The sequence below is a fragment of the Penicillium maclennaniae genome, assembly GCF_028827695.1.
Source record: "Penicillium maclennaniae strain IBT 15551 chromosome Unknown utg000008l:1.0-3552695.0:1.0-3555053.0, whole genome shotgun sequence".
Classification (NCBI taxonomy): domain Eukaryota; kingdom Fungi; phylum Ascomycota; class Eurotiomycetes; order Eurotiales; family Aspergillaceae; genus Penicillium; species Penicillium maclennaniae.
In genome coordinates this window covers 1,097,744-1,125,440 of record NW_026623220.1, presented here as the reverse complement: position 1 = coordinate 1,125,440, position 27,697 = coordinate 1,097,744, and the positions used below count along the sequence as shown (strand labels likewise).

General features: G+C 51.1%; 11 protein-coding genes across 11 annotated transcripts; 9 read left to right on the top strand and 2 right to left on the bottom strand.

Moving 5' to 3' along the window:
- Positions 1-1,332: 1,332 nt before the first annotated feature.
- On the top strand, positions 1,333-3,753 carry N7477_009414 (Zn(II)2Cys6 transcription factor domain-containing protein; the record flags this gene model as incomplete). Its single annotated transcript, XM_056971075.1, has 4 exons — positions 1,333-1,705; positions 1,738-3,089; positions 3,208-3,586; positions 3,653-3,753. 4 exons carry the CDS (start codon positions 1,333-1,335, stop codon positions 3,751-3,753), a joined length of 2,205 nt encoding a protein of 734 aa, XP_056818054.1.
- Positions 3,754-6,693: 2,940 nt separating this feature from the next.
- N7477_009413 (uncharacterized protein) lies at positions 6,694-6,924 on the top strand (the record flags this gene model as incomplete). The annotated part of the gene is made up of 1 exon (XM_056971074.1): positions 6,694-6,924. One exon carries the CDS (start codon positions 6,694-6,696, stop codon positions 6,922-6,924), a length of 231 nt encoding a protein of 76 aa, XP_056818053.1.
- A 302-nt stretch (positions 6,925-7,226) lies between these two features.
- Positions 7,227-9,383, top strand: N7477_009412 (putative RING and UBP finger domain protein; the record flags this gene model as incomplete). The annotated part of the gene is made up of 2 exons (XM_056971073.1): positions 7,227-8,159; positions 8,226-9,383. 2 exons carry the CDS (start codon positions 7,227-7,229, stop codon positions 9,381-9,383), a joined length of 2,091 nt encoding a protein of 696 aa, XP_056818052.1.
- Positions 9,384-10,543: 1,160 nt separating this feature from the next.
- Positions 10,544-11,875, top strand: N7477_009411 (t-SNARE syntaxin TLG2; the record flags this gene model as incomplete). Its single annotated transcript, XM_056971072.1, has 5 exons — positions 10,544-10,566; positions 10,628-10,944; positions 11,000-11,158; positions 11,235-11,578; positions 11,633-11,875. The coding sequence occupies 5 exons, from the start codon at positions 10,544-10,546 to the stop codon at positions 11,873-11,875; spliced, it is 1,086 nt and encodes a 361-aa protein (XP_056818051.1).
- Positions 11,876-12,314: 439 nt separating this feature from the next.
- N7477_009410 (uncharacterized protein) lies at positions 12,315-13,751 on the bottom strand (the record flags this gene model as incomplete). The annotated part of the gene is made up of 5 exons (XM_056971071.1): positions 12,315-13,126; positions 13,184-13,325; positions 13,381-13,439; positions 13,497-13,570; positions 13,654-13,751. 5 exons carry the CDS (start codon positions 13,749-13,751, stop codon positions 12,315-12,317), a joined length of 1,185 nt encoding a protein of 394 aa, XP_056818050.1.
- Positions 13,752-14,174: 423 nt separating this feature from the next.
- Positions 14,175-15,129, top strand: N7477_009409 (clathrin light chain CLC1; the record flags this gene model as incomplete). Its single annotated transcript, XM_056971070.1, has 4 exons — positions 14,175-14,214; positions 14,283-14,470; positions 14,564-14,664; positions 14,778-15,129. 4 exons carry the CDS (start codon positions 14,175-14,177, stop codon positions 15,127-15,129), a joined length of 681 nt encoding a protein of 226 aa, XP_056818049.1.
- Positions 15,130-15,618: 489 nt separating this feature from the next.
- N7477_009408 (Hsp90 co-chaperone CDC37) lies at positions 15,619-17,126 on the bottom strand (the record flags this gene model as incomplete). The annotated part of the gene is made up of 2 exons (XM_056971069.1): positions 15,619-16,114; positions 16,165-17,126. The coding sequence occupies 2 exons, from the start codon at positions 17,124-17,126 to the stop codon at positions 15,619-15,621; spliced, it is 1,458 nt and encodes a 485-aa protein (XP_056818048.1).
- A 417-nt stretch (positions 17,127-17,543) lies between these two features.
- On the top strand, positions 17,544-20,016 carry mdr2 (ATP-binding cassette permease mdr2; the record flags this gene model as incomplete). Its single annotated transcript, XM_056971068.1, has 3 exons — positions 17,544-18,776; positions 18,834-19,469; positions 19,525-20,016. The coding sequence occupies 3 exons, from the start codon at positions 17,544-17,546 to the stop codon at positions 20,014-20,016; spliced, it is 2,361 nt and encodes a 786-aa protein (XP_056818047.1).
- A 418-nt stretch (positions 20,017-20,434) lies between these two features.
- Positions 20,435-21,836, top strand: N7477_009406 (nucleoside transmembrane transporter FUN26; the record flags this gene model as incomplete). Its single annotated transcript, XM_056971067.1, has 2 exons — positions 20,435-20,595; positions 20,675-21,836. The coding sequence occupies 2 exons, from the start codon at positions 20,435-20,437 to the stop codon at positions 21,834-21,836; spliced, it is 1,323 nt and encodes a 440-aa protein (XP_056818046.1).
- A 930-nt stretch (positions 21,837-22,766) lies between these two features.
- On the top strand, positions 22,767-24,516 carry N7477_009405 (cytochrome P450; the record flags this gene model as incomplete). Its single annotated transcript, XM_056971066.1, has 4 exons — positions 22,767-22,838; positions 22,898-23,963; positions 24,081-24,270; positions 24,333-24,516. The coding sequence occupies 4 exons, from the start codon at positions 22,767-22,769 to the stop codon at positions 24,514-24,516; spliced, it is 1,512 nt and encodes a 503-aa protein (XP_056818045.1).
- A 1,146-nt stretch (positions 24,517-25,662) lies between these two features.
- Positions 25,663-27,628, top strand: N7477_009404 (glycoside hydrolase family 47 protein; the record flags this gene model as incomplete). The annotated part of the gene is made up of 4 exons (XM_056971065.1): positions 25,663-26,372; positions 26,423-27,211; positions 27,268-27,525; positions 27,580-27,628. The coding sequence occupies 4 exons, from the start codon at positions 25,663-25,665 to the stop codon at positions 27,626-27,628; spliced, it is 1,806 nt and encodes a 601-aa protein (XP_056818044.1).
- Between the last annotated feature and the right edge of the window lie 69 nt (positions 27,629-27,697).

The window sequence follows — 27,697 nt, the reverse complement described above, 5'->3', positions numbered from 1 at the left end:
TGGCTGTTCCGCCCGCCAACCCCTCTCTCTTTCGTTCTATCTACGAACATGTTGTACATCGCTCTACTGCAACTTCATAACGCTCTTCCCCCAATGAGGGATAATGGCCTCCATGCATCATGTCATGACAGCGTGCAGTAGCTATTGAATGCTCCGCATGTCAGAGGCGAACAGTGAATCTGCAACCAATCGTGACATGCCATGCGATGTGATCGATCCAATTCTTGGGCTCCTGCACGCGACGGTGGCTGGTGCCGTTGTACTCTAAGACCGCAATGCTTTGCCAGTGGCTTGTTATTCTCCCTTGCTTGTTGCAGGCCTCAAGCCTCCGTGCGAGGAAGAGAACGAGCCCCGAGGTCATGACCTGTCATTTCTTGAACCTCCTTCCCCAACGCTTCTCCCGAGGGAGAGATTCAAGGTTTGATAGAGTACAAGAACGAACTTGGTTTCATACTGGATCAGCGTCGTCTCCAACAGGAATCACTCTGCCTTCGACTTGCATAGGCAGCCCCCACCATGATTCCCCGTGAGGTCTAGTTTCCTTATTTCGAGGTAAACCCTGGACTGCGCGAATCACGGGCGTGCTGCTCATCACTGGGCACGGTGATTGGAGCAGATTAGGAAGGACTCGACTATCATCCACGATCCCCGATGTCAGATCGACCCGCAGCACGGGCCTAGGCTTATTGCCACGCTTTTTCGTCTAATTTTTCTACAATTTTTCTATTGTTTTTTTTTTTTTGGAATTTCTCTTCGTGGATCCACTGATCTCCCTTTCCGTTGGCTTCCCGTGTGTCTTTCCAACGATTCCCACGGTCCTCCACCTCAACAGTACCCAAAAATGGGAGGGGTAAACAACCATCAATCTATAGATGTGGATAGGGTAAACACACCTGAGAGCATAGCCAGGCGTCCCGAGAGCTACAAGAAATAAGAATAAGAATCTCATCGAAAAGGCTACCCGGTCCGCATTCCGAGTGAAAGATCATGGGACCCGGGCCTTGCGATCCGGGCTACCCAGGGTATCCAGTAATGTTGAGAGAGTCGAACGAAGACTACGGCAGAGACTAAACTAGGCCAGGAAATGGTACGGCGTGGCAGTAGGGCGGGTGCTCCAATTGTGATGCACACATCACCGCCAGCCTCCCCACTCTCCACACGATTCTCCCCTAGCGCATCACTTGCTCACCGCTGCTTTGTCCCCCCCACCGCCTCACTCGCGGTCTCCCCCATGGCTGTGTGACTCTCTGAAGAAGGCCTTTTCATCCAGGCTGGCCCTTCCCCTTCCCTTCTCCCTCACCTAAACACCACGTTTTGGACCTCCAAGACGCCATGTCGAATGTCGATTTACCTAGTGATGGCCTCCTCGGCGTCGATTATGATTCTAGAGCCTATCTTCAGCATACATGGCCCGTGCCGGTAGATCAGAACCCCTCCCGGTCTGACGAAGCCCACGATCTCTCGCGCCTTCAAACCAGCGGTCACACCCTGGAACAGTCGGTGGCCCATGACCACAATCTGATGGTCGACTGGCAATTCCAACAGCTACACCACAGTCCACATCAGCACCAGCCGCTGCCTTATTCGCCCGAGGACCCGTCATCCGCGCCCCAATTTACCTCGAGCTATGCCATGGCCATTCAGTCGTCCCCAGTGGATCTCATGTCTGCTCCTCATGGCCAAATGAACGCCGGCCTGCTCGATGGTCCCTATCTGCCTTTGTCGGGCCCGTCGGAGATATGGTGCCCTTCACCTATCATGACTTCCAGGCCGATCTGATGACCTTCCCACATGGGCTTCAGGATGTGTACCATTCGGCCCCGCACCCTATGCTGGAGAGCAGCTCGCCTACAGACACCTATCTCGAGGTCCGTTCCCTTTCGAGTAGCGACAATGGCTGGAGCACGGTCGACCACCGCCGTTCCCTCGACTTTGGTTTCCCCGAGCAGGGTGTTTTTGTCAACCCCACCCAGACTCTCCACGACCGCAGTCTCTCCGAGTCTTCATATTCCACTTCCTACGGCAGCTTCGTTGATCTCGCCAATCCCATTAGTTCTCCCAGCTCGGAAACAAATATGGAATTGCCTTATAACCACCACCATCACCACCACCATGGCCACTCCCACAGCCACAGTCACTCGTTGAGCCTGTCAGGTACATCTCCGATATGCAACTCTATCATTCCCCGCGCCAATGATGAGCACTCCTCCCACGGCTCCCGCTCTCCGTCTGCGGTCAGCCCTAGTGCCATGGTCCGCCCTATCCCAGTGCCGATTAAGAAATCAACCTCTCCCACGCGGTCAGCTGGATCTCAGTCCTCTACTTCTCCTCCGAGTCGGAAACCATCCCGCAAAAGCCCAATAGCCGCCAAGACTGCCGAGACCAAGGTCCGCAAGCAATCTCAGAACGGCAAGCCCGAGACTGAGAAGCGAGTCGGCAAGCGAAAGGGTCCTCTGAAGCCCGACCAACGAAAGCAGGCCAGCGAGATTCGCAAGCTTCGTGCATGCTTGCGATGCAAGTTCCTCAAGAAGACCTGTGACAAGGGCGAGCCCTGTGCAGGCTGCCAGCCGTCTCATGCTCGGTTGTGGCAGGTGCCTTGCACTCGTATTGACATCAAGGAGATTGGATATTTCATGAAGGACTGGAAGGCCGACTACGAACGCCATATATCCATGGGCTTCTCGGTTGGTAACATCAAGGGCTTCTCGGACCAGGAGCGCACGTTATTCATTACGCATGGCTACGGTCAAATTTTGCCCATCAATGCTCGTGAGGTCTACGTCCGCGACGAGCAGTGCTTCACCATCGACTGGGTCGAGACTATGCACCGCGAACCCACGCAGTACGAAGTCGAGACTGCCAAACTCTCCGCTGGTATGGAGGGCATCTCGCACGCTATGTTGTCTGACTACCTCGACCGTCACATTGACGGTAACGGAACTTTTGAGAAGTTCGTCGACGACTACTTTGAGGGCACTCCGTTCTTGACGCAGATGCTCAAGACTGCCTTCCGCTACTACTACCGCACTAAGCTGCCAGTCATCCGGAAGGCATTGAAATTGATTATTGCCTACAACCTGACCTTGCACGTCACCATGGTCGAGGGACTGGGTGGCGAGGAAGGATTCCTTGGTCAGATTCAGGAGCCGGGCTCCAAGTTCCGTGGCAAGACCATGGCCCCCCGTGATGATCAACTTCCAGATCAAGTGTGCTATGGCGAGCATGTGGCGTGAGCTTCAAAAAGATGTTCTGGAAGAGCTTTCTGCCTTGTACTCCAGTGTGTACAGTGGTGATAAGCTCAAAAATTGGCCGACCATCTTCATCCTGGCTTCTATCTTGTTGGCTGTCTGGGAGGAGATGCAGTTCGACTCCGCCTACCGCACACCGGACCAGGCTGCTGTCGACAAATTCTGTACCGACATGGAGACCACCCCCGTCGGTGTCATTGTTGGTTTGTTCCAAGCAATCTCACAAAAGCTGCCCCCCTTCACTGAGTGGGACTCGCAAAAACACCACCAGCTGCTGTACTCCAACCCCAACGTATGCAACACCATGACCGAGGTTCGCCAGCACGTTGAACAGCACGGTAAGAATACATCTTTCCCCTCTTCCCCCCTCAATCCTGTTGGACACCCACTAATACCCTGAAAAGAGACCTACCTCCGCAGCCGCTCAAGTTCCAAATTCAACCGCAGCGACTTCGACTGCCTCTCCAACAAATTCGTCTCCCGACTTGTGATTCGCGCCAACTAGACACGAGCAGATGTTGCGCATGCGCATGACGACGATGATGTTTATTCACGATCTCTGTTTCCCGCCGCGAATTTTTCTCGTCCAGCCCTTTCTTGCTTTCCCGTGACCATTTTTCCGATGCCCATGCCCTGGATGAACAAGAAATTACGCCGACCTCCGACATGACGATGCGCGAACTCGTCTTTAAACCCCCTCTCTCTCTCTCTATGAACTCTCTCGGCGAGATGCGTGTTAAGTGAATTGTGTCTTTTTTTGCCCCGACATCTCTTTTTGCATTGGTTTTCCAAAGAAACCGACCGTTTTCTTCTCTTTTTGTCTTTCCAAGCCATTACTGTCTTTTATTTCCTAGCCATTGTCTTTGTGGTATACCTTTCTCGCATAGCTTTCCAGCGATGAACGAGGATCACGAATGTTATGACCTGTGTACGGCCGAGTGTGTTGTTGAATTTTAAATTTCTTTTTTCTTCTTTCCCCGCGACAGTGCCTGTGCCTCGCCTGGGCCGGGTAAAAGCAACCGTGTCGCATTCTATCTTTGATCGCTCGCAATATTCTATTTATTTCGAAGTGCCGAGGAACACGGCGCTCGGCAAGGCTGGAGTTCTCTGTCTTAACGAACCGCGGGATCGTGTCTATATAGCTTTCATGCATACCAGTCAAAGAAAAGACATATCCCTTGAATGTAGACTTGGTCGTAAACAGTCCCCCGTAGGGAGCTCCGATGCCGGATCCGGCATCACCTGACCCAATGCCTCCCACGTGATCGATCACATGACCTTCTCAGCTAGCCGCTATCGTGCTATCGGGCTATCGTAATGGGGCGCAAATCCACCGGATTGACCGGTCTCAGCCCCGTTTCCCGAGTACCTCGATGGCGCTAGAGACCTATTTCGGGTCCACCCCCTCTTTTCGCGATAAGACGTCACACGTCATCGAGCTTGGATTCGGGCCGTTTCGTATAGCCCGGAGTGCTCCGTGGCAACGGATTTAGGATGGAGAGGCAAACCTGTAAAAAAAAGAAAATTCTGAAAGGATAAGCATTCTAAGGCAGGAACCGCGACATGGGACTGGTGGCGTCAATGACTGGCCGGTGCCTCTTGACTTTGACTCATTCGGCACGCGGCATCTCTAAGGTTCCAGTCGTTTCCCAAATATAGGCTTCCTGACTAAGAGTCTTCGCCCCCTCTCCTACATAAACCTGTCTCTCCCAACTTCCTCCTTCCCCTTTCCCCAACCTTTCGCGTTTCTTTGCGCATCCCCCCTGTTCTTGATACCTGTCCTCCTCCATTTTATCACTCTCTGTTTGATCACCGTCACCATGCAGATCTTTGTGAAGACTCGTGAGTACCCTCCCGGCTATCGTTGCCTCCGCGACGCGGAGGCACGTTCGTTGCCACCCGACTGGTTTCTAACTCTCTTCTCTTAGTTACTGGCAAGACTATCACCCTTGAGGTCGAGTCCAGCGATACCATCGACAATGTGAAGTCCAAGATCCAGGACAAGGAGGGTATCCCTCCGGATCAGCAGCGTCTTATCTTCGCTGGCAAGCAGCTTGAGGATGGCCGCACCCTTTCCGACTACAACATTCAGAAGGAGTCTACTCTCCACTTGGTCCTCCGCCTGCGTGGTGGTATGCAGATCTGTAAGTTTCACTCTCACCGCCACTCTACTGTTACTGTACTAACTCGGCCATAGTCGTTAAGACCTTGACTGGCAAGACTATCACCCTTGAGGTCGAGTCCTCCGACACTATCGACAATGTCAAGTCCAAGATTCAGGATAAGGAGGGCATTCCCCCTGACCAGCAGCGCCTGATCTTCGCCGGCAAGCAGCTCGAGGATGGCCGCACCCTTTCCGACTACAACATCCAGAAGGAGTCCACCCTTCATCTCGTCCTCCGCCTTCGTGGTGGTATGCAGATTTTCGTTAAGACCCTCACCGGCAAGACCATTACCCTGGAGGTCGAATCCTCAGACACAATCGACAACGTAAAGTCCAAAATCCAAGATAAAGAGGGTATCCCTCCGGACCAGCAGCGTCTTATCTTCGCTGGCAAGCAACTCGAGGATGGCCGCACCCTTTCCGACTACAACATTCAGAAGGAGTCTACTCTCCACTTGGTCCTCCGTCTGCGCGGTGGTATGCAAATCTTTGTTAAGACCTTGACCGGCAAGACCATCACGCTTGAAGTCGAGTCCTCTGATACCATCGACAATGTCAAGTCTAAGATCCAGGATAAGGAGGGTATTCCTCCGGACCAGCAGCGTCTCATCTTCGCTGGTAAGCAACTTGAGGATGGCCGTACTTTGTCCGATTACAACATCCAAAAGGAGTCTACTCTCCACTTGGTGCTTCGTCTTCGCGGCGGACAGTAAATAGGGATCCCGGATTTATGCTGAGGATTCTGTTTTAACGACTTCAGATGGGTCTGTGACCTGCATGGCGTTTGGTTGGTTTTGAAGCTATGGCTTCTTTCCTTTTCATTTTTGGTTTCAGGGCACTCTTTCCTTTCTGGCCCTAGAGCCGTCATACTTTCTATCTATGAATTGAACGTGGCATTACTGCCGTTCTAGCTACTTTTCTTCCCTTTGTAGTCGTACTTTAAGTGTAGCTGTATTTTGAAATTACACGCAACATAGTAGGTGACGTGAATGGGGAATTCCTAAGTCAATCTGACCCAGAAAGACTCCCACACGCTCTTGCCGAATTAATTTCCTATGCTAACGGGCGTCTGGATTCCCTCTCAGCTTCCCAATCAAGAATATAACCCCAGAACTCCACTACAGGCACGGCATATTCCTTCGGCCGATACGAGACCCAGCGAAGAAACACAACTGTAGGCACTCGCTGCCATCGTCCCAGCGAGTTCGTTAGAATATATCTCCTGGAGACGCTCTTAGTGCTGACAGTTTTTCCGGCACCACTGAAACAATAGAGCCCAAAATGAACCCACCCGGACTTGGAGACTTCGATCTTTCACCTGCTCTACCGGCCAACTTCCAGGAAGATAATTGTTGTCTGGTCAACTACACAGCGGATGATGTCGATGACGCGTATATCACGCTCTTTGCATTGCAATGGGAGCCACCGGATTGGTTCCGGCGGGCTAGATTGGACGAAGAATTATTCAATAAGTTCGATGTGCTCAAAGAATATCAAAGAGCAGTAGACTGACAATCGTTACGACTGAAGCTACTGGGGCCCTTTTTCAGATCGTGCGTGGTAAGTCCACAATGTCCAGCGAATCGTGAACGTTTATTGGGCTACATGACTGAACAGGAGAGGGCACACTTGTAAGTTGGAAGGACCATTTCACTTTCCATAAATGCTCTGGTGGGAATCGGTTTGAATTGATTTAGATGGCGCGACGATGGCTTTTAAGGCAATCCGGGTTTGCTGACTAACCGCGTCTTATCGCGAAAGCAACTCGGACGGCGTCAGGATCTCGCGCTCAAACGTGTGAGCCATCGCCCGGGATGCCCTCTTACTTTTACCACCTGAGTCTCGAAATTCTGCCAAGCCCAAAATCATCTCAAGCTTCATCATTGGTCCTAGAATCCGCGTGGGAAGCTCTCCTACCATTTCAGAAGCGATCCGGGCTGTCAAGCTCCAGCCCACTACCAGGCCCAAGCGACTTCCAAAGCAGCAACCAAACCTCGATTACGAACCTCACACTTGACAAAAGAACACAACGACCGCACATCTCTACAAGCTCTTATATTTCTACACGAACGGCAAAGGACACACAAGCCGACATCCGCTGCGGCGCCATCGTCATCGAGTGCATCGACATGGTGGCGCCAGAAGATGGCCTTGCGAAACGCAGCTCGAAGCACGGTAGCCTCTCCACCACCGATGAAAACCTTGTCGCAGCAGGTATTGGGACCGATATCCTAGGTGGCTTACGCACCAAGGGTCGATACATTCCACTCGACCAAAAAGTCGCCGATAGCGTCTTCGGCATCGTTCACCTGTACCGCGATGCGCAAGAGTCTCCCTACCTCGCTGGTAATGAAGACGACTACCCAACCTACCTCAAAGGCTCTGCTGCCGCTGCACGACATCCTGGTGAGCGGCAGGCTGGCTATCAGCCGTTGATGAGTGGGGCCAACACAGGGCAGCTTCGCGGCCGGGGTAAGGAAGCTTCCTATCCATTCCCTGTTACGGCTTCGGCCTCGGTTGAAGAAGAGGACTGTACGACGCTGTGCATTCTAGCGGTTCCTTCGTACTTGTCGCCATCGGACTTTTTAGGATTCGTGGGTGACAAAACGAGGGACTCTGTTAGCCATTTCCGCATGATCAGGACACCAAGGGCCAATCGATATATGGTCCTACTCAAGTTTCGCAGTGCGAAGAAAGCAAAAGAGTGGCAAAAGGAGTGGAATGGGAAGGTATTCAACAGCATGGAGGTACGTTTGGGTCTTTTGTTTCCGGCAATGGGGAGAAGGAAAGCAGGCTAACATGACCGTGTACAGCCTGAGACATGTCACGTTGTTTTTGTCAAGTCGGTTGAGATTCAGGTCGTCGAGCCTGGCTCGCCGTCTGCTTTTTCTCCTAACGAATCATCTGCTGGGCAATCAAAGCTTACCGGTAAACCATTAGCGCCACCAACACCGGCGCTGATTGAGCTGCCCACATGCCCTGTCTGTCTTGAGCGAATGGACGAGACAACCGGCCTCTTAACAATCATCTGCCAGCACGTCTTCCATTGCATGTGTCTCCAAAAATGGAAAGGCAGCGGCTGCCCTGTGTGCCGTTATACACAGGACGACTTTCGCAAAAGCGGGATGGCAGCCGACGGCGATCAAGAACCAGCTGAGTGCTCAGTCTGCCACACTGAAGATAATCTTTGGGCATGCTTGATCTGTGGCACTGTCGGCTGTGGCCGCTATGATGGCGCACACGCATTTGACCACTGGAAAGCAACCGCGCACGCCTTCGCCATTGATCTGAATTCTCAGCGCGTATGGGATTACGTCGGGGACGCCTATGTGCACCGTATCATCCAGAGTAAATCCGACGGCAAGTTGGTTGAGCTCCCCGCCGCCGACCACAGCGCACTCGACCCACCGGACTGGGGCGATGCAGTACCGCGTGAGAAGCTCGAGAACATGAGCGTCGAATATACACATCTACTCACTAGTCAACTCGAAAGCCAGCGAGCGTACTTTGAAGAAGTCGTCGAACGCGCAGCTGACAAGGCATCACAGGCCAGTGCAGCAGCCGCAGCAGCCGAAGAAGCAGCGATGGCCGCATCCGCTCGTCTCATCGAGATGCAGACGAGATTTGAAACTCTTTCCTCAGAGACAATACCCAGTCTCGAGCGCGATCGCACTCGGCTCGAGAAGCGTGCTGATAAATTTGAAGCCATGGCCCGTGCTATGGAAAAGGATTACCGCGAAGAAAAGACCATAAACCAGAGTCTTATGGAAAGACTTGAGATCCTCACCAGTGAGAATCGGACGCTTAAGGCTGAGAAGACGGATCTTGAAGAGCAGAATCGGGATCTTACATTCTTCATCAGTGGGAGTCAGCGCCTGCAGGGGCAGAGTGATGACATTGTTCAGGGCACTGTCAGTGTTCCTGAGCCTGAAGTTAAGAAGAAGAAGAACAAAGGGAAGGGGAGGAAGTAGGGTCCTTGGGATGTCTCTTGCTCTTCTTGTGATGTACGAGTATCTTTCTATTATGACTGAATGACTGGAATGAACTTGAACGAGCTTCATCATGATGCGCTGCTTCATAATCGTTTGAACAATACCTGGTGCTTATGATTTGGTCCCGCGATCTGTGGTCCGTTTTGCGATGGAACCTGTGGGCGAAACATGATGGTACTTCAGCAATAAATTCACAAGTGTGGAAGCCATAGTCCACTAGCCCCGAATCAAACAATTCACATGGTCTCTTTGTCCCTTTCACAGAAACAAAAAATTCATACTCTGGAGGTGTTATACATCGTCAGTTCGGATAATGAGTCGTCATCAGCGACACGAGGTATATGCTTGCCTTGGGTGTTGGGGAAATAGTACCAGCTTCATTATTATAGGATGGAGTCGGAATCTCAGACATTCTTGAACTGCTCTCTACTATCTAAGTAGAAAATCTACATATCAATGCAATGAAAAAGACGCAGCGATATTCTAATTCCAATATCCTGATCCCCTGTTGCCATCTATAGATCTCGCCGAGAGTGACGCCACACAACATGACAATGATGAAACGATTATCTGAGTTAAGAAGGATGTTTACCTACTTATCTCACTTCTAGCTTTTCCAAGAGCAATTTATGCATTCATGCATAGTTGCATTTGGCAGACGGTCTAAACAGGTGTAGTTCTTGTCTTTCCATAGCAAATGCGAGCAAGTAGACACGATTAGTCCTACACCTGCGGGGAATTCATCTATCAGTGGCCGGAAAGCTTTGCTATTTAAGATCTGCTGGTTGCCTCAATTCTGAAAGTCGAGAAAAGATGACCCGTGGAAAAAAAGCCAACGGTCTGAATCTGTAAACCTATTGGTATGCGCCTTCAGAGCCTGTGCCTGACATAGCCTTATATGTGTCATACAGGAAATGCATTATACACCAGATGCGTGGGCAGACCCATCAGTACCGCGCGGATACGGTACCTTTGACCCCTGCGGGAGAGCTCCGTCAACTCTCGGCTTCATCATCCAACTCCGACCCAGCCAACCTCCACCATCTCTGACTCGCCCTCGTCAGCTGACCATGATATTCGCATCCGCCTTGATTATCTCGCAATAATTCTCACGCGGAATACCTCCCACCCCGCTCACGATGTGGCGGGATCGCACCAACCTGTACGTATCCCAAGCAGCTGTATCGACCCCTCAGGATTCTAACTAAATTCGCCCGCAACAGATACATATCCTACCGACAGTCCTTTGCACATCATCCCTCCAAAAAGCCTCGATTTCTCGGTCCGTCCAATGGCTTCGAAACCTCCGCGCAGCCGGAGGAAAGCCGGCGCCTGATCTCCGAGACAGGCGGCTTCGAGGACGATGGTGATATGGTGATTGAGATGGATTTGCTTCCACCACGCTGGGTCGATATCCAGGAAGAAGTCTCCGAGCACCTAGCGGATATTGCGCTAAAGTCTTCACAACTGGACAAGCTCCACCAAAAGCACCTGCTTCCCGGGTTCGGCGATGAGGATCTCCGGAGAAAAAGACGAGGGCGTGATTGAGCATCTGACGCAGGAAATAACTCGGAGCTTCCATGACTGCCAGAAAGCCATTAAGCGGATTGAGACAATGGTGCGCGACTCGAAGCAACAGGGTGGAGTGAGTAACGGCGAAGAGACAATGGCCAAGAATATCCAAATATCCTTAGCCGCGAGAGTCCAGGAGTCGAGTGCTCGATTCCGGAAGAAGCAAAGCACTTACTTGAGGAGTAAGACTCTCCCTTCCATCAATCTGTCTCATGCCAGCGCTCGGAGACCCAGGCTAACCAGTAATGCACCGTGCAGAATTACGAGACCTCGAGGGTTTCTCAACGCCATTCGACCACGCCCCAACTCCAGTCCAGAACCCGTACACAGATCCCTCCTTGATGGAATCCGACGCCGATAAGTCATTCTCGCAGACCATGTTGCAGCAGACATCCCAGCGTCACACGGGCCAGAATGACGCCGCCATTGCGCAGCGAGAGCGCGAGATCAATGATATTGCAAAGGGAATTATCGAGCTATCAGACATCTTCCGGGAACTACAATCGATGATCATCGACCAAGGGACTATGCTCGACCGCATTGACTACAACGTGGAAAGAATGGGAACCGAGGTCAAAGCCGCGGACAAGGAACTCAAAGTGGTACGGTTCCCAACCATATACTTGAATTTTGCATCGGTCACTAACATCCATCAGGCCACAAACTACCAAAAGCGCACCACTAAGCGCAAAGTAATGATCCTCTTGGCCCTGGTGGTAATTGGACTCATAATTGTCTTGGTCGTGAAACCGAAACGTTCTAGTGCTCCACCACCTCCTGTCGAAGAGTCTTCGAACAATATTCGATCTTTATTGGCTTCAGAGGCTCGGGCAAGGAGATATAGCTTGTCCAGTCGGTTTGCGAGGGACCGGTGGATGGACCCGCATATACTTCGATGATCACTTTTCACGCGCTCATACCCTCGAAACATAGTTAATACGAATGATTGAAGACCTAATTTATATCAAAGATCACCCCACTTCTTTCAAACTCATGTCATGCTCATACAAATAAGACCGAATCGAACCTGTAGATACTCTCTTTCTTGCCGGAGAACCCCGGTGGCCCACCTGGGATTCATGCTGCAACCGCAGAAATGTTCTGTTTCACATCCTCACCAGGGCCATATCCATGCCTCTTACTACAGCACGTGGCAGTGACATTCCATTTGCTTCCATTATCATTAACTTGCTAGTATGCCACTTGATGGTATGCGCATTCGAAAAGGCAACGTTGGGGCCTCAAAAGTCCCCAACTGGCAGATGGGATTCCTTGATCTACAAACACGGTGAGAAGTTGGGAGTAACTTCTTAAAGGAAAAATAGGTAGCAGCTTCAACTAATTCCCTTGAGAAGCCAGCAAAGCCGACACATCCTCATCCAGCTCTCCACTTGCAAATTGCGAATAATCATCCTCGCCGTGGGTCGTCTTGCGCCGCTTTGCGCCTGATCCACTGGCACCGAGATCAAAGTCATTGCTACCCCCAGGGGAGAGGTTGCCTAGGTCAGGGAACGCAGAGCCATCGTCGGGCTGGCCACTATAGGGCAAAGAGAATTCCTCGGGAAGAGGCTCTTCAGGCTCGTCCATGAAGGGACCATGGGAAGCTTGCGATGGCTTGGCTTTTGGGGATCCTACAGGTGTGATGGCCTCAACTGGAGGGGGAGTCAAGGCTTCGACCGTCGGTCGACCGGGTTCTTGTGTGTCGTCAAAGCCGCGCACGATGGCATCTTCGACTTCGTGCTTCTTGGCATCCGTTTGAGCTTTTTTCTCTGCGAGGTCGGAAGCGATACTCTCTTCCTTCGTCAATTCGGAGCGGTTGGTCGTGAGGAGCTTCTCAAGTCCCTCAATTAGCGCGCGCCGTGACTTGATTACCTCTGAAACGGAGCTTTCGGCGCTAGTCAAGGTTCTCAACAATTGGTTGAGTTGCGCTGCCTGACGTGGAAGCGGGGGCTGCTCAGAATTGGGATCGTTCAGTTTTTTATACTCCGTAGATGCAGTGTCGGTGGAAGTGTTAGAGGCCATGGCAGCTTTTGTGAGAGCAACCTGAAGAGGAACCAGGGGCTGGAGTTCAGAGGGTGTGGATCCGAATAAAGAACCGCCGAGAGGTTGTTTCTGGGTAGTTTGTTCGTCTTCTTTCTTGGGTTTGAATTCTGGTATTGAATTAGTTACGGCAACGCAGCTAGAGGATCAAGTGGCGGTTGACTAACCGGGTATGCGAGCCATGATGGCTTCCAAGACTGGCATGTCAAATACCTTGCGGTCAAGCCATGCGTCAAACGTTTTCCTTAACTTCGCCTGAACATATTGCGGCGCTCCTTTCCATGTGATCACGGTGGCCTCTTCGATGATCTGTTTTCTTGTCAGGTTGCGCCGGAGCGTGTCGGGGCAGCAGCGCATAACTAACCGGTGAGATAGCGAGCACAAACTCCTTTTTACCTCGTGCCTTCGATTGCTGAGCAAGCTCTATTGCGTCATTAGCTGATGAAGCGAAACCAAGCCTGGGATGTTTCATTTTCGCACCGTTTAGAAGGCTTATCAGAGCGATTTTTTTGGCAGGTGGAGAGTCGGGAAGCCTCTGGAAAATGAGGCGCACACTATTTTTGGCGAAGCGTCTGTGCAAACCAATCTTCCAAGTCAGCGTGTTTCTTATGCGGCGGAAGAACGGGAAAGAGTATACCGATGAAAGTAGAGCCAAGCGCCGACGTGAGGGACACTGTCGGCGGTGTCCTGCAAAGTCGACAGCTTTGAGTTGACGAGATCATCGCTGTAGGCCATGATCGGTTGATTGATTGGAAGATTTCAATATCAGCTTAGGGAGCGCGTGGGTATGAGAAGCCGAGACGCGACAATCGTGATTGGGAGAGAGGTGATAGGTGGATTATCAGAGCAATTGAAGCCCACAGTGATGACAATGACAGTAATTGGGATAAAGTAAGTGGAGTCGGACCATTCAACACAAATGGTAAATTAGCCCAGATTCGTAGTAGCAACAGAGTACGAAGTTGAAGCTGTCACTCGCTAGAACCAAGAGCTACTCACCGCCCCTGGTGGCAGTATACGGGGCTCCGAGCGTCTCGCCGGCAACAACTGTCAACTACTTGCTTCTCTTCTCACCTCACTCTTATCCTACAAATAACTAGGGTCTTTTCATCTTGACTGTGTCTCATCCCTGATAGCGCGCATACAAAGAACCACATAATGGCCGACCGATTCCCCTCCCTGGAGGACTTCTCTGAGGGTAAGATCCACCCGCTTGCAGGAGCCTCAAGCCCGTCCGCGCAATTAAGACTCACAACGTGATTTTAGGCCAGACTGAAGTTGTTGAGAACAATGTCAGTGCCGACGATGACTTCCTTGCCCGTGAGCGCGCCGCTCTCGGCGAAGACGCAGACCAATTCGCAACCCCTCAAGACAACGTGGCTGAGGGCCTAGAGGGGGAGATGACCTATTGGGCGGCGACGAGGTTCCCGCAGAGGAGCTCGGACAATTTGAGAGTTCTTTCCCATCAGTTGAGACACACACACAGAACGAGGTACGGATTGACATCATTCCGAGTGCGTCCCATGCTGACTTGAGTGTTTCCACAGCGTGTTGCCCCCAGCGGTACAATCACTGGCTCCGGCTCCCCCTTCCCAACTTCTGGATATGTGAACCCCATGGAAACCGAGGCAGAGTCCGAGGCAGTTCGGTAAGGAGATTTCAAAGATTCCTAGGCAGACAGGCGCATGAGATCTACTGCACGCCATGAGCCGTCCCCACAGCCCACGTCATCCGGCTAACATTTACTTTTCACCAATAAAGGGAATGGCGCGAGAAGCGAGATGCGGAGATTGCGCGCCGCGCAGAGGTTTCCAACGAGAAGAAGGAGGCCACTATTAAGAAGGCTCGCGAGGACATTGACGACTTCTACGTGTCCTACAACAACAAGTCAGACAAGCACCGCGCCCAGACCAAGACCGAAGCCGAACAATTCCTGGCCAGCCGGGAGGACACCTCTGCTGGTGGCACCAGCTGGGAGCGCATTGCGAAGCTGGTTGATATCTCTGGCAAGGGCGCTATCGGTGGTGGCAGCGGATCGGGCAAGGAGCGCTTCCGCGAGATGTTGATCGACTTGCGGAAGGACCAGGAAGCTCCGGGTGCTAGCGGGATCTAGGTTGCTCTGATCTACTGTCAAGGTCATTGCCGATCTCTGGGCGATTGTGAGGTGACTAGTTCCCAGTGATCATGCTCTTTAGCTTTTAACCATCATGCTTCAGTCGCCTCGCCTTGGAGGTCGTTTGCCTTGTTTCTCCTTTCTATTTTCCACTCCATGCAGCGAGGTCTTCAGGGGATTTGTGTAATTTAAGTATTTCAGACTAGTGGCATCGTTAATACCAAGGAATATTCATGAATGCATTCGAAAGTCAGATTCTAGGGCAAAGATAAGGCCCCGGTCCATGACGAAATTGGGCCGCAAAAATCACAATGAGCGACGAACGTCCAATTCCATAATGATTCGGGACACAGATAGAATCTGGAATCAAGGACTTTCTTCTGGCTTGCTGGTCATGTAACATCGAAAAGTTAGAATAACTCATTGAATAAAGATCAAATGCATTCATTCATGACATCGGCAACTTTAATTCATCACCCATAACTATTTTCAATCCAATTCAGTAACGTCACCACCGGGCTCTCCAACCTCCTGGACCTCCTCAAGCTTATTCTCTGCCTCAATCTCAGCGAGCTTCTTGCGACCCTCTTCCGTAGTACCGTCGATAATGCCCTCTTCCAGACTGAGCATACCGCTCTCACCTAGCTGCTCAACGACAACCTCTGCATCCTCGACAGACATGTTGCCCAGCACCTTGTTCACTTCGTCCAGAGACTCGGTCGCAAGGGCCTTTTGCAGCTCCGGAGAGAAGGCCTCGAAAATCTTGCGAGCCTCGATTTCAACGGGGTCTTGGCTTCCTGCCGCAGGGATGTTAATGGTGATCTTGGTGTTGGGGTCCACAGCGTGTAGCTGGATTTGCTCGACGCCGGCAGGGTCGTTGCCAGTCTCTTTGCTGAGCTCTGCCGAGCGGGTCTTGATGCGGTTGTAGGTGTCTCGCACATCATTGTTGAACAATGTGTATGCGCGGTGCTCCTTGTTTGTGATGCTGAAGAAATTAGCTATGCTTCAAGGATCAATGAGTTGACGGGAACATACCGGGTGAAGAAGAGCTTGATGCCGTCAGGGCCAAGCGAACGGCAATATTGCAAGAGCAGGCCTTGGTGAACGCATTGACGAGCGTATTCTTCCTGGCCCTTGATTTGGCTGTTGAAGGCTTCAACCAAGAGCCCGTCTGTTTCTTTTTCGGCAACAATTTCCGGGTGCTCGGAGATAAACTGCAGATAGGCGCTGTAGTCGTTGGGTCTCAAATGTGCAAACTTCTTTGCCAGTGGGCTGATTTCCACATTTGCGGGGTCATCATCATCATTGCCATTCTCGACATTACTAGCGGAGCTGCCCGCACCGGGGTTCAACAATTCAACCTCCGTTGATTTGGACGACGTAGCCTTAGCCTGCTCAGCGGCCTTGGCCTTGGCAATGTGAGATTGGTTGAAGCCCTCATGCAGCTTGTCACTGGTGATTTTGCTACCCTCCTCCTTCTCAAGCTGGGCAAGTTTCTCGAACAGCTGTGTCTGCAGCCCCTGGACCTTGTCCTTGTGTCCCTGCACGCCTTGAATGTATGCCTTGAAAAGGTTGTCAGGCTTCGACTCCTCAAGATCCTTCTTGACCTGGTCCACGAGCGAGCTCATCATTTGCGAGTATTTCGGTTGTTCTGGCTCGTTCTGGTAGATGCCCTCCGGGGGTGTAGGAGCTTGGTCTTCCGCGGGGTCACTTGCAAACTCCATGATGGTTTGGAAGATGAATTGCTCGGGAGATGCGGAGGAGTCCTCATGCTTCTTGAGAGACTCGAGAAGCTTGTCGATGCGAGTAAGCAGACCATCGTTGATGATGCGCTCATACTTCAGGGTCTTGATATCATGGCGGCGCTGCTCTCGTTGCTGGTGAATTTGAGCTTGCTTGGCGCGGATAAAAGACTTCTTGTCAACATTAGGATGAACTTCAATATCAGAGTCATCGGACAGCTCCAGCTGGTCCCACTTGCTGTAGTCAAGAACCATCTTGGCTATGTTGCGACGATCGCAAGAAGGTTAGGTGGGGTAGGATGTTGGCGTAAGGCAAGGAATGTGGGATGTTGTTAGAGTGAAAGCGTGAGAGAGCCTTGGGATCTTGTTAAGAATTGGTAACCGAGTAAAATGGTACCATCCAAGATAAACACAATCAGGGATACAACAAACACGTAAAAAGAAGCATCGAAAGCTCTCGACCAGCTTCCATGAGCGGACAATAAGGCAGAATCGGAGATCGGACTGCCGAACTTGGCTGCGATCCCTCTTCTCCACATGCTCTGACGCTGTAATGGAGTGAGCACCTAATTTCTTGTTTATATAATGGCCTTCCCCAAAACTTGACCTTGACAATCTTGCGCACTACAATTGAAAGCATTCCGACGACGACAGTCTGATCCATCTCCGAAGATGCGCAGTCTCCGACTGCCGGCCTGGGCTCCGGGCGTCAGCCCTCGACCGATTTCAAGGACGCAAAGCGCCATCCTGCACGACTCGTTTTCGCAGGTAACCCGATTCTCGTACCGCGCTGGCGACTTCATCGGTAACGGTCGACTATACTCAACCGCCTCCGGAACTCTTCGCAACCACGCCATCTCGTTCCGCTCAGCCGAGGCTCCTACCCTGCTTCGCCAGAAGAGCCCTCAATACAGCCCACACACGTCTCAGATTGCTTCTCAAATACGCCTGTTATGTTCCACGCCACACTTACTCCAAGCGAAATTGTCTAAATCCTCGCCGAATGACCCCGGACTTACAAACCGCTCCGAACCGGAAACAGAGGAGGAAGACAAAGGGTTCGAACTGTCTGAGCGAGCCGCACAGGCTGCACAGGTCGATCTGCGAGCCAAGCTGGCCAAAGATGGCGTTAGTGGCAAGAAGTCTAATTTCGCAGAGATCTGGCGGTTAATCAAGGTTGCGCGACCTGAAGCCAAGTGGCTCGGATTTGCATTCTTCTTCTTGCTGATCTCCTCGTCCATCACCATGTCGATTCCGTTTTCGATTGGCAAGATTATGGACACTGCGACCAAGAGCGTCGAGGAAGGTGGTAACCAGCTGTTTGGCTTGAGCCTCCCCATGTTCTACAGCGCTCTGGGTGGAATCCTTCTCGTTGGAGCGGGTGCCAACTATGGTCGTATCATCATTCTCCGGATTGTGGGTGAGCGCATTGTCGCAAGATTGCGCTCCAAGCTATTCCGCCAGACATTTGTGCAGGACGCTGAATTTTTCGACGCTAATCGGGTCGGAGATCTCATCTCCCGTCTCAGCTCTGACACTATCATCGTGGGCAAGAGTATCACACAGAACTTGTCAGACGGTCTTCGTGCCGGCGTTAGTGGCGCCGCTGGTTTCGGTCTCATGGCCTACACCAGTTTGAAACTTTCCAGTATCTTGCTTTTGTTGCTTCCGCCAATTGGCTTAGGTGCTCTCTTCTATGGACGAGCTATCCGAAATCTTAGTCGCAAAATCCAGAAAAACCTGGGCTCGCTCACTAAGATTGCCGAGGAACGCCTGGGTAACGTGAAGACGAGTCAATCCTTCGCGGGCGAGATCCTTGAAGTCAACCGGTATAACAAACAAGTGCGCAAGATATTTGACCTTGGAAAGAAGGAATCTTTGATCAGCGCGACCTTCTTCAGCACGGTAAGTACTTCTTTCGAGATCCACAACTTCCCGGAACTATCCACTGACTGTTACTAGACTGGATTGATGGGTAACATGACAATTCTGAGTCTTCTTTATGTCGGAGGTGGTATGGTTCAATCAGGTGCCATCAGTATTGGAGAATTGACATCATTCCTGATGTACACTGCATATGCTGGTTCCAGCATGTTCGGTCTTTCCAGCTTCTACTCGGAGCTCATGAAGGGTGTTGGTGCTGCCAGTCGACTCTTCGAGCTACAAGACCGCCAGCCGACTATCCATCCGACTAAGGGTCTCAAGGTGGAATCTGCTCGTGGTCCCATTCGCTTTGAGAACGTATCCTTCAGCTACCCGACCCGACCTGCCGTGACCATTTTCAAGGACTTGAACTTTGAGATCCCCCAGGGAACCAACGTTGCGATCGTTGGCCCCTCCGGTGGCGGCAAATCGACTATTGCGTCTATTCTGCTTCGTTTCTACAGCCCTACCGCGGGTAGAGTCTTGATAAATGGCAAGGATATTAAGAGCTTCAACGCCAAGTCCCTTCGTCGCAAGATCGGCGTGGTTTCACAGGAGCCTGTGCTTTTCTCTGGAAGCATCGCCGATAACATTTCTTATGGCCTTCCCCGCGCCACTCGCTCCGAGATTGTCTCTGCAGCGCGCAAAGCCAACTGCCAGTTCATCAGCGATTTCGTAAGTTCAACTTGACTAGGTTCTATTCAGTATTGTTCACTGACAGTTTGTCTAGCCTGATGGACTCGACACTCATGTCGGCGCTCGCGGGGCGCAGTTGTCTGGTGGACAGAAGCAGCGGATTGCCATTGCACGCGCTCTGATCAAGAACCCTGATATCTTGATTCTCGATGAAGCCACATCGGCCCTCGATGCTGAGTCTGAAACTCTTGTCAACAGCGCGTTGGCCGCTCTCCTGCGTGGCAACAATACGACCATCAGCATCGCCCATCGCCTTTCCACCATCAAGCGATCGGACTCGATCATCGTTCTCGGCAACGACGGCACAGTCGCTGAACAGGGCAGCTACGAAGAGCTCAGCGCCCGTCCAGATGGAGCTTTCACTAAGCTCATGGAATGGCAGATGAGTGGTGGCGACACCGTTAGCCCTCCGCAGGCCCGCGCCGTGCAGCCGGATGAACTCTACGAGTTCCATAAAGACATGGAGCAGGATCTCGAAGTCGAAGAGGAAGAATTCGAAGAGTCCAAGTCGGAGAAAAAGGAATAGACGGTGTTATATCATTACCCTCTACCACACCCTAGCGTTTAAAGCTGGGGCACTCTTTGCATCTTCTCACTGAATCCTCTCTTCTCATTCTCCTTTAGCATGTTTGATCCTCCTGGCGATAGAATTTTTCCTCTCTTTCTTTTTGGCAACTATGTACAAAACAACGAATATCCGAAATACTACATTAGTTCTTTGTTACTAATAAATCATTTCATTACCTTCAAAGGTGTTCGCATGTAGTTCGCGTTCTCCGCCATGTGCAATCCGCAAGTGGATCACGCGGATCTGCCCGTCCCCGCTGAATCATCTCAGCTGCAACCTCCCAGCCTGGAACCTGGAACTCACCAGCTCCCGCTAGGTTCCAGGAGCTTTTTTCTCAACGTCAAATATCTTTTGAAGAGATACACAATTATCGATCATGGACCGTGTTCGCAGACTTATGACTGAAACGTCGGCCTACGAGCCACTGGAAGACTCCGCGGAGGACGGCGACCACGATGACTCCCGACGGTCATCCCGATTCTCCCGACTGGAGTACAGCGTTTTCTTCCTCCTTGGAGTGGCCATGCTATGGGCTTGGTAAGTTTCTCGGCGAAATACTCCCGAAGACCATCCCAGGAATGTATGCGGGGCTCTGCAGGCTAACTTGAGACTCCAGGAACATGTTCCTAGCCGCAGCACCCTACTTTCACGACCGTTTCGAATCAAGTGAATGGTTTGCCACACATTACCAGTCCTCCATTCTCTCCGTTTCAACGGTCACGAACCTTGCAGCCGCGTATATCCTCGCCCGAATGCAGAAGAATGCGTCCTACCCGGGGCGCATAACGCTTTCACTGCTTATTAATTGCGCCGTTTTCACTCTTCTGGCCTTTTCAACGATCGTTATGAAAGACGTCTCTGTGGGTGGCTACTTTGCATTCTTGATGATCATGGTGTTTGGCGCAAGCTTTGCAACGGGTCTCAACCAGAATGGTGTCTTTGCCTACGTGGCGGGCTTCGGCAGAGAAGAGTACATGCAGGCGATTATGAGCGGACAGGGAGTGGCTGGTGTTCTGCCGTGTATTGCACAGATTCTTTCGGTGCTAGTTGTGTCGAGGAAGCCGGGCCAGAACGGATCGCCGCAGTCGTCTTCCAAATCGGCCTTTACTTATTTCTTAACTGCTACAGTCGTGTCTATAATCACCCTGCTAGCTTTCCTTCATCTTCTCCGACGCCGCCCTAGTGTGCAGTCAAAGGCCCTGGATGAAGACGACGATGGAGAGGATGACCAGGTAGACCAGAAGTCGGTCAGCTTGTGGATGCTGTTCAAGAAGTTGCGGTATCTGTCGGTGTCTGTCTTCTTGTGCTTCACAGTCACGATGATGTTCTTCCCCGTCTTCACCACGGAGATTAGGTCTGTTAATGACCCGGCCAAATCCCGAATGTACGACCCATCTGTGTTCATTCCGCTTGGATTCCTCTTCTGGAACATGGGAGATCTTGGCGGGAGAATGCTCGTGGCGATCCCTCGCTTCTCTCTCGCGCACCGCCCCTGGATAGCGTTTGTATTCTCTATTGCGCGTTTGGGGTTCGCTCCTCTCTATCTACTCTGCAACATAAACGGCCGAGGAGCCGTGGTGCAAAGCGATTTCTTCTATCTTTGCATCGTGCAAATCTTCTTCGGCGCAACCAATGGCTACTTAGCATCTAGCTGCATGATGGGCGCTAGCATTTGGGTGTCAGAGGATGAGAGAGAGGCCGCAGGAGGGTTCATGGGCATGATGCTTGTGGGTGGATTGACCGCAGGCAGTCTGCTTAGTTTCCTTGTCGCCAGCTGATTCCTGTGACCACGGGCGCTTTTTCCCTATATACATTATCTCGACCAATAGATAGAGAGCGGTTATGATTTACGACTAGATGACTATCAGCTTGGCGATCTGTAATTTTGCATACAGATGTCAATAGAACTCTTTGGAAATAAATTCTCGGGCTATTATGTCTTTCCTCGATCACTCAATTATTAGAGCGGCGTCAACCGATCATCAAGCCATATCTCAGCCTTTACGTACTCCATCTTTCGACATGGGCTTCTAGATCGAATCGCTTGCATGCAATCTGCATGACCTGGACAAACGGCTTGGGTGAATAAAGAAAATGATATAACAGACCCGCAACAACATCATGCCAACTCACTTTTGTGTTGTCGGAGTATCGAAGCCAAGAAATGACACGATAGGAGTCTCCGGTCTCTCTGAAATAGGCTAGAGTAGTTGATTTTGTCGTAGTGATTTAGCTGGGTGCATCCTCCATTCGAGCACATAACGGCTTCCCAACGATTCTCCGCAAAGAAGTGTCTAAGGGCCAGTCCATTTGATTTAAGGGCGCATGAAAATAAATGCTATTCGTTAGTCTAGCAAGTGCATTGAAAGAACAACTACAGGAGACTCAGGGTAAAAGATAGGAAAATTCACAAAGTTCGAGTCCTGTACACAATTGTCAAGGATCGATCATTTCGAGCGTCAGCTACATTATAAGTTGCGCCTTCCCACTCCAGATTAGTGCTAGTTGCTTTCCATGCGACTTGACTGATCCTTTGAAAGAAAGTCGACCCCTCCACCCCATCGCTGTGAGTCCTTTGCTGATTCCATAACTCTACGGACCTAATGCACCGGAGACTCCTAAACACCTTCTCATTTTCGTGATTCGGACTCCAAGCCTTTGAAATTGTACCTCTGTAATTCATTAAACGCTTCAGAAGGGGTTTCAAGATGAAGTCTGGAAACCTGGTCTCCCAGGAGGCTTCGTGTGTCTGGATTGTGCCTATTATTGCAATCATTTTGGTGAGCGATCTCAAGAACCAATTGTGTTAATTGGAACTAACGACAATCGTGGAATTTAGCTAGGAGTCTACTTCACCATCTGGACGATCTATACTCTATACTTTCACCCGCTCTGCCATTATCCCGGCCCCAAGCTGGCTGCTATCACTCCGCTGGTCCATTTGCTTTGGGACGTGCAAGGTAAACAACACTCAGCCATCAAGAAACTTCATGATGAATATGGCGACGTCGTCCGGATTGCCCCCAATTCACTTGTCTATCGCGCTGCGCCTGCCTGGAGGGACATCTACGGCCATCGCAAGAAGGGCCATCGGACTTTCTGCAAAGATCCCGCTCTGTACACACCTACCCCCAACGGAGTGAATGCCATCATCACGGCCAATGACGAACAGCACACTCGAATGCGTCGTCTCTTGACCCACGCCTTCTCCAGTAAGGCCCTCAGCGAGCAGGAAAGTATTCTACATACCTACGCCGACATGCTCATTCAGAAGCTCGCAGGCCTGCTGGGCCAAGAGCAGTCTCTCGTCGTCGACTTGACCCGCTGGTTCAATTACACAACTTTCGACTTGATCGGCGATCTTGCCTTCGGCGAGCCATTTGGCTGTCTCGCCGAGCACCGCTACCACTGGTGGGTTGTGATCATCCTAGACGCCGTCAAGGCCAGCTCATATCTCAAAATCTTTTGGTTCTATCCTGTTCTTCTGCCGATGGTCGTATTCTTGATCCCGCGCCACCTGATGCAGAAACGAACGGATAGCTTTAATTTGAGCGTTGAGAAGGTCCGTCGCCGTCTCCAATCTGGGACTACGCGCCCGGATTTTACCTCGTACATCCTCAAGCATAGCAAGGATGGAAAGGGTTTAACTCCTTCAGAAATTGATGCCAATGCTGCCGTCTTCGTGCTGGCAGGTAGTGAGACCACCGCTGCTTTGCTGTCTGGGTGTGTGTACTATCTCCTTCTTCATCGAGACAAGTACCTTCGATTGGTCCGTGAGATCCGTGGGAACTTTGACAAAGCCTCTGACATTACCTTGTCGGCCATCGCGGATATGCCTTATCTGAAAGCAGTTCTGGCGGAGACGATGCGCATCTATCCCCCCCATCCCAGCCATGCTACCTCGGGTTGTCCCTGAGGGCGGTGCCTTCATCAACGGCGAACATGTACCTGGAGGAGTAAGTACCATCCCACTGACGAGACTTCACAGGACCCTCAGTGTCTAAATTGACTAATCTCAAAAGCTAACGGTTCGCAGGTATCTGTTTCAATTTCGTTGTACTCAGCCTTTCACTCACCAGACAACTTCCTGCTCCCGAATACCTTCGTCCCTGAGCGCTGGCTTGATAGCTCTGAATCTCGTCCTTTTATGTCTGATAAGAAAGAGGCATTCCGGCCATTTTCTCATGGTCCTCGTAACTGTCTTGGGCAGCAGTAAGCAATGCACTTCATCTGTCCTACTTGTCCAAGGGTGCTAATGTTATAATTCTGGACAGTCTTGCCAACGCCGAAATGCGCTTGATTCTTACCAAGGTCCTTTTCAACTTCGACCTGGAACTCGAGACTGAGTCCATGGGCTGGATTGCTCAGAAGTCTTTCTCGCTCTGGGAACGACCTCCTTTGATGGTGCAGCTCAACCGCGCTGGCTCCACTGAGTCTAGTCCCTTAGCTTGTTTCTAGGTGGAGGACAGGTTCCGAAATCGCGATCTACTTCATATTTGATCCTTGTCTCTCGAATGTTTTGAAAAATGCTGATGTCATCGGTGGCAACGACTGGGGAGTGTTTGGGACTTGGGCACTTGTTGTAATGAAACGAATTTTGCTGATCATCTCCCTCTGTACTTGCGCGGTCTTGCACGGCTTTGCAATATTGTGTTCTGGCGCTTTGGGCCATGGATGCCTGCTCTGCTTTTCCCCTTTGCTAATGTCTACTATCTCTCTTGGGAATGAACGGATCTGTCGCAGTCCTTATTCAATCGTGTTTACGTAAGTCGATTTAGAAAGCGGTTCCCGATCCATTTTTCGACCCAGTCCTTCCATAAGACGGAAGACTACTGCAGTATACTGTATCGTATCCCTGTAGTGGCACAGACCAAACAATGGAAAGCAGATCGCGTGTTTTCCATGCCAAGGTTTGTACAAAGCTTGACCAGCCAAAACGCAAGAAGACAATCGAGACCTGCACGGCTGCGAGCTCAGCCACCAGATGGGTCCTCTTAGACGAATCAAAGCAGCAGACGCGTTCGAGTTAAACGCAACTAACCCGATCAGATCATTTTCAGGGGACAAGTGGAGCTTGACTTGACAGCTAACAAAACAGAAAGAGTAAAGGATACCTAAGACCCTGCTCTGGCCTCACCCACTCTCAATGTACCTGGTACATCGGCAGGTTCTAGACCGTCTCCCCCAAGAATCACGCTGGACCCTGCATCGCCAGCTCCTTACTGAATGTGCCATTTTGCCTGAGTGGAGTGCATATGGCCCCCCTTTGCATGCCAATGCTGTTGGCTATGTTTCCAGCGACGCGTGTCAGAAAGAGTATCAGAACTCCCTGGCGATCAATGGAGTAATTGCCCTCCGATCCTTCCCCATCCCGCTGGTGTCTGACGTGCTTCCCACACGACACTCTTTTCCTGCCTCCATCCCTGGTTTCTCGAGCAAAAGCTTTCTAGCATGATATCTCACGGCCATTCTCTCTCCTTGTGATTTCCGTACTCTTTTAGCTATTCAGGTTGTCCACTCTTTGCATCTGATGGCCGCCACTCTTTCAATATCTTCATAACGTCAATATCCTAGCATTCTAGCGCCGCTCACCCCGCCCTCATTATGCTTGCCAACCGCAAAAGCCGCTCTCTCACATCTTCTATTATTTTTCTCGCCGTCGCCTACATCTTTTTGATCTGGCTTCCTCTCAGCCGTTTCCACAAATATCAATTATATCACTCGAGGCCCACACCCATTCTCAACAGCCAGCTCTCATCGCCCAACGCCATTCAGTTGAACTTCTCAGCCGAGAGGTACCCTGTTACCTCATACACTCCTTTACCAACACAACCAGTACCAATTCCCCGCATTCAACATGACTTTCCGCCTGAATCGAGAAGTGAACGCAAACAACGAGTTAAGAGGCAAAAGGCCGTTAAGGAGGCTTTTGTGCACGCGTGGAATGGATATAAATCACACGCGTGGATGCGCGATGAGGTATCGCCCAGCAGTGGGAGATACGTAGACTCGTTCAGTGGGTGGGGCGCTACACTGGTTGATTCTCTAGATGCTCTTATCATCATGGGACTCGACAAGGAACTCCATATTGCTCTGGAAGCTTTACAACACATCGATTTCACGACTACATTTAGTCGGGAGGTCAACGTGTTTGAAATCGTGATTCGATATATGGGTGGACTCCTTGCTGCTCACGATTTGACCGAGGGCAAGTATCCCATTCTTCTTAAGAAAGCCGTGGAGTTGGGTGAGATGATCTTCAATTGCTTTGATACGCATAACCGCATGCCCCAGATGCGTTGGGAATGGTCCAAGTAAGTCAAATTACTAGCTGACCACAGGCGCAGATGTTAACATGCTGCAGATCTGCCCAAGGCGAGGAAATTCAACCATCAGAACGGATGGCTTTGGCCGAACTAGGCTCCTTCAGCGTGGAATTCACCCGCCTAACCCAAATCACTGGCGATCCGAAATACTTCGACGCCGTTCAAAGAATCACAGATGAGCTTGAATCGAGCCAGAACGCCACTCGCATTCCTGGTCTCTGGCCTGTATGGGTCAACGCGGACCAGCTCAAATTCGACTCGAGCGATTTTTCGCTCGGTGGGTGCGCTGACTCGGCCTACGAGTATCTTCCCAAAGAACACATTCTTCTCGGCGCCCAAACAGACCAGTATCGTGACATGTACAACAATGCCATGGAAGCGATCAAGAAGAATTTGCTCTTCAGGATCATGACCAAGAACGAGAGCGAAAAGGTCCTGTTCACTGCAGATGTTTGGTCTTCAAAAGGCGGCGGGATGCATAGTGTTCAGTATGTTCAGGATCACTTGAAATGTTTCCTCGGTGGAATGGTTGGTATTGGTGCCAAGGTCTTTGACCGAGAGGACGATATGACTATCGCCCGTGGACTTACGGATGGCTGTATCTGGGCCTACGACCAAATGCCTTCCGGTATTATGCCCGAGATCATGAAGGTATCCGCCTGCGAAGACCTCGACGAGTGTCCCTGGGACGAGAACCGGTGGTACGAGGAGATCATGGCGAAGCCAGTGAGCGCGCCTGAGGAGCGCAAGAAGGCTCAAGAGGTCGTTGAGCTGGAAGGTATCCCACCAGGTATTCTCAGCTTGCGTGATCCTACTTATAAGCTCAGGTTGGTCTTAAAAACTTTTGCGCGATACTTCTGGACTTTGACTGATAATTCAACAGACCCGAAGCCCTCGAATCTGTCTTTATCATGTACCGAATCACGGGCGACAAGTCACTTCAAGATGCAGCATGGCGTATGTTTCAGAATATCGACAAGGCGACGCGCACCAAATATGGACACTCTGCTATCCAGGACGTGCGCACCTCTGTCTCTGAGCATAGCGATAAGATGGAAAGTTTCTGGCTTGCTGAGACTCTCAAATATCTTTATCTTATATTTTCCGAGCCCGATCATATCAGCTTGGATGAGTACGTTTTGTAAGTTCCGTTGATCTTTGCTCGCTGACGTGCAAAGCGCTAATTCATCCGCAGGAGTACCGAGGCACATCCATTTAAACGGCCTTCCGGGTATATTGGATGAGGATCACCTTTTTTTGATTGGATTAGCGTTCAAGTAACATCATGAGGGACTCCAAGGTCGGCGTTTATG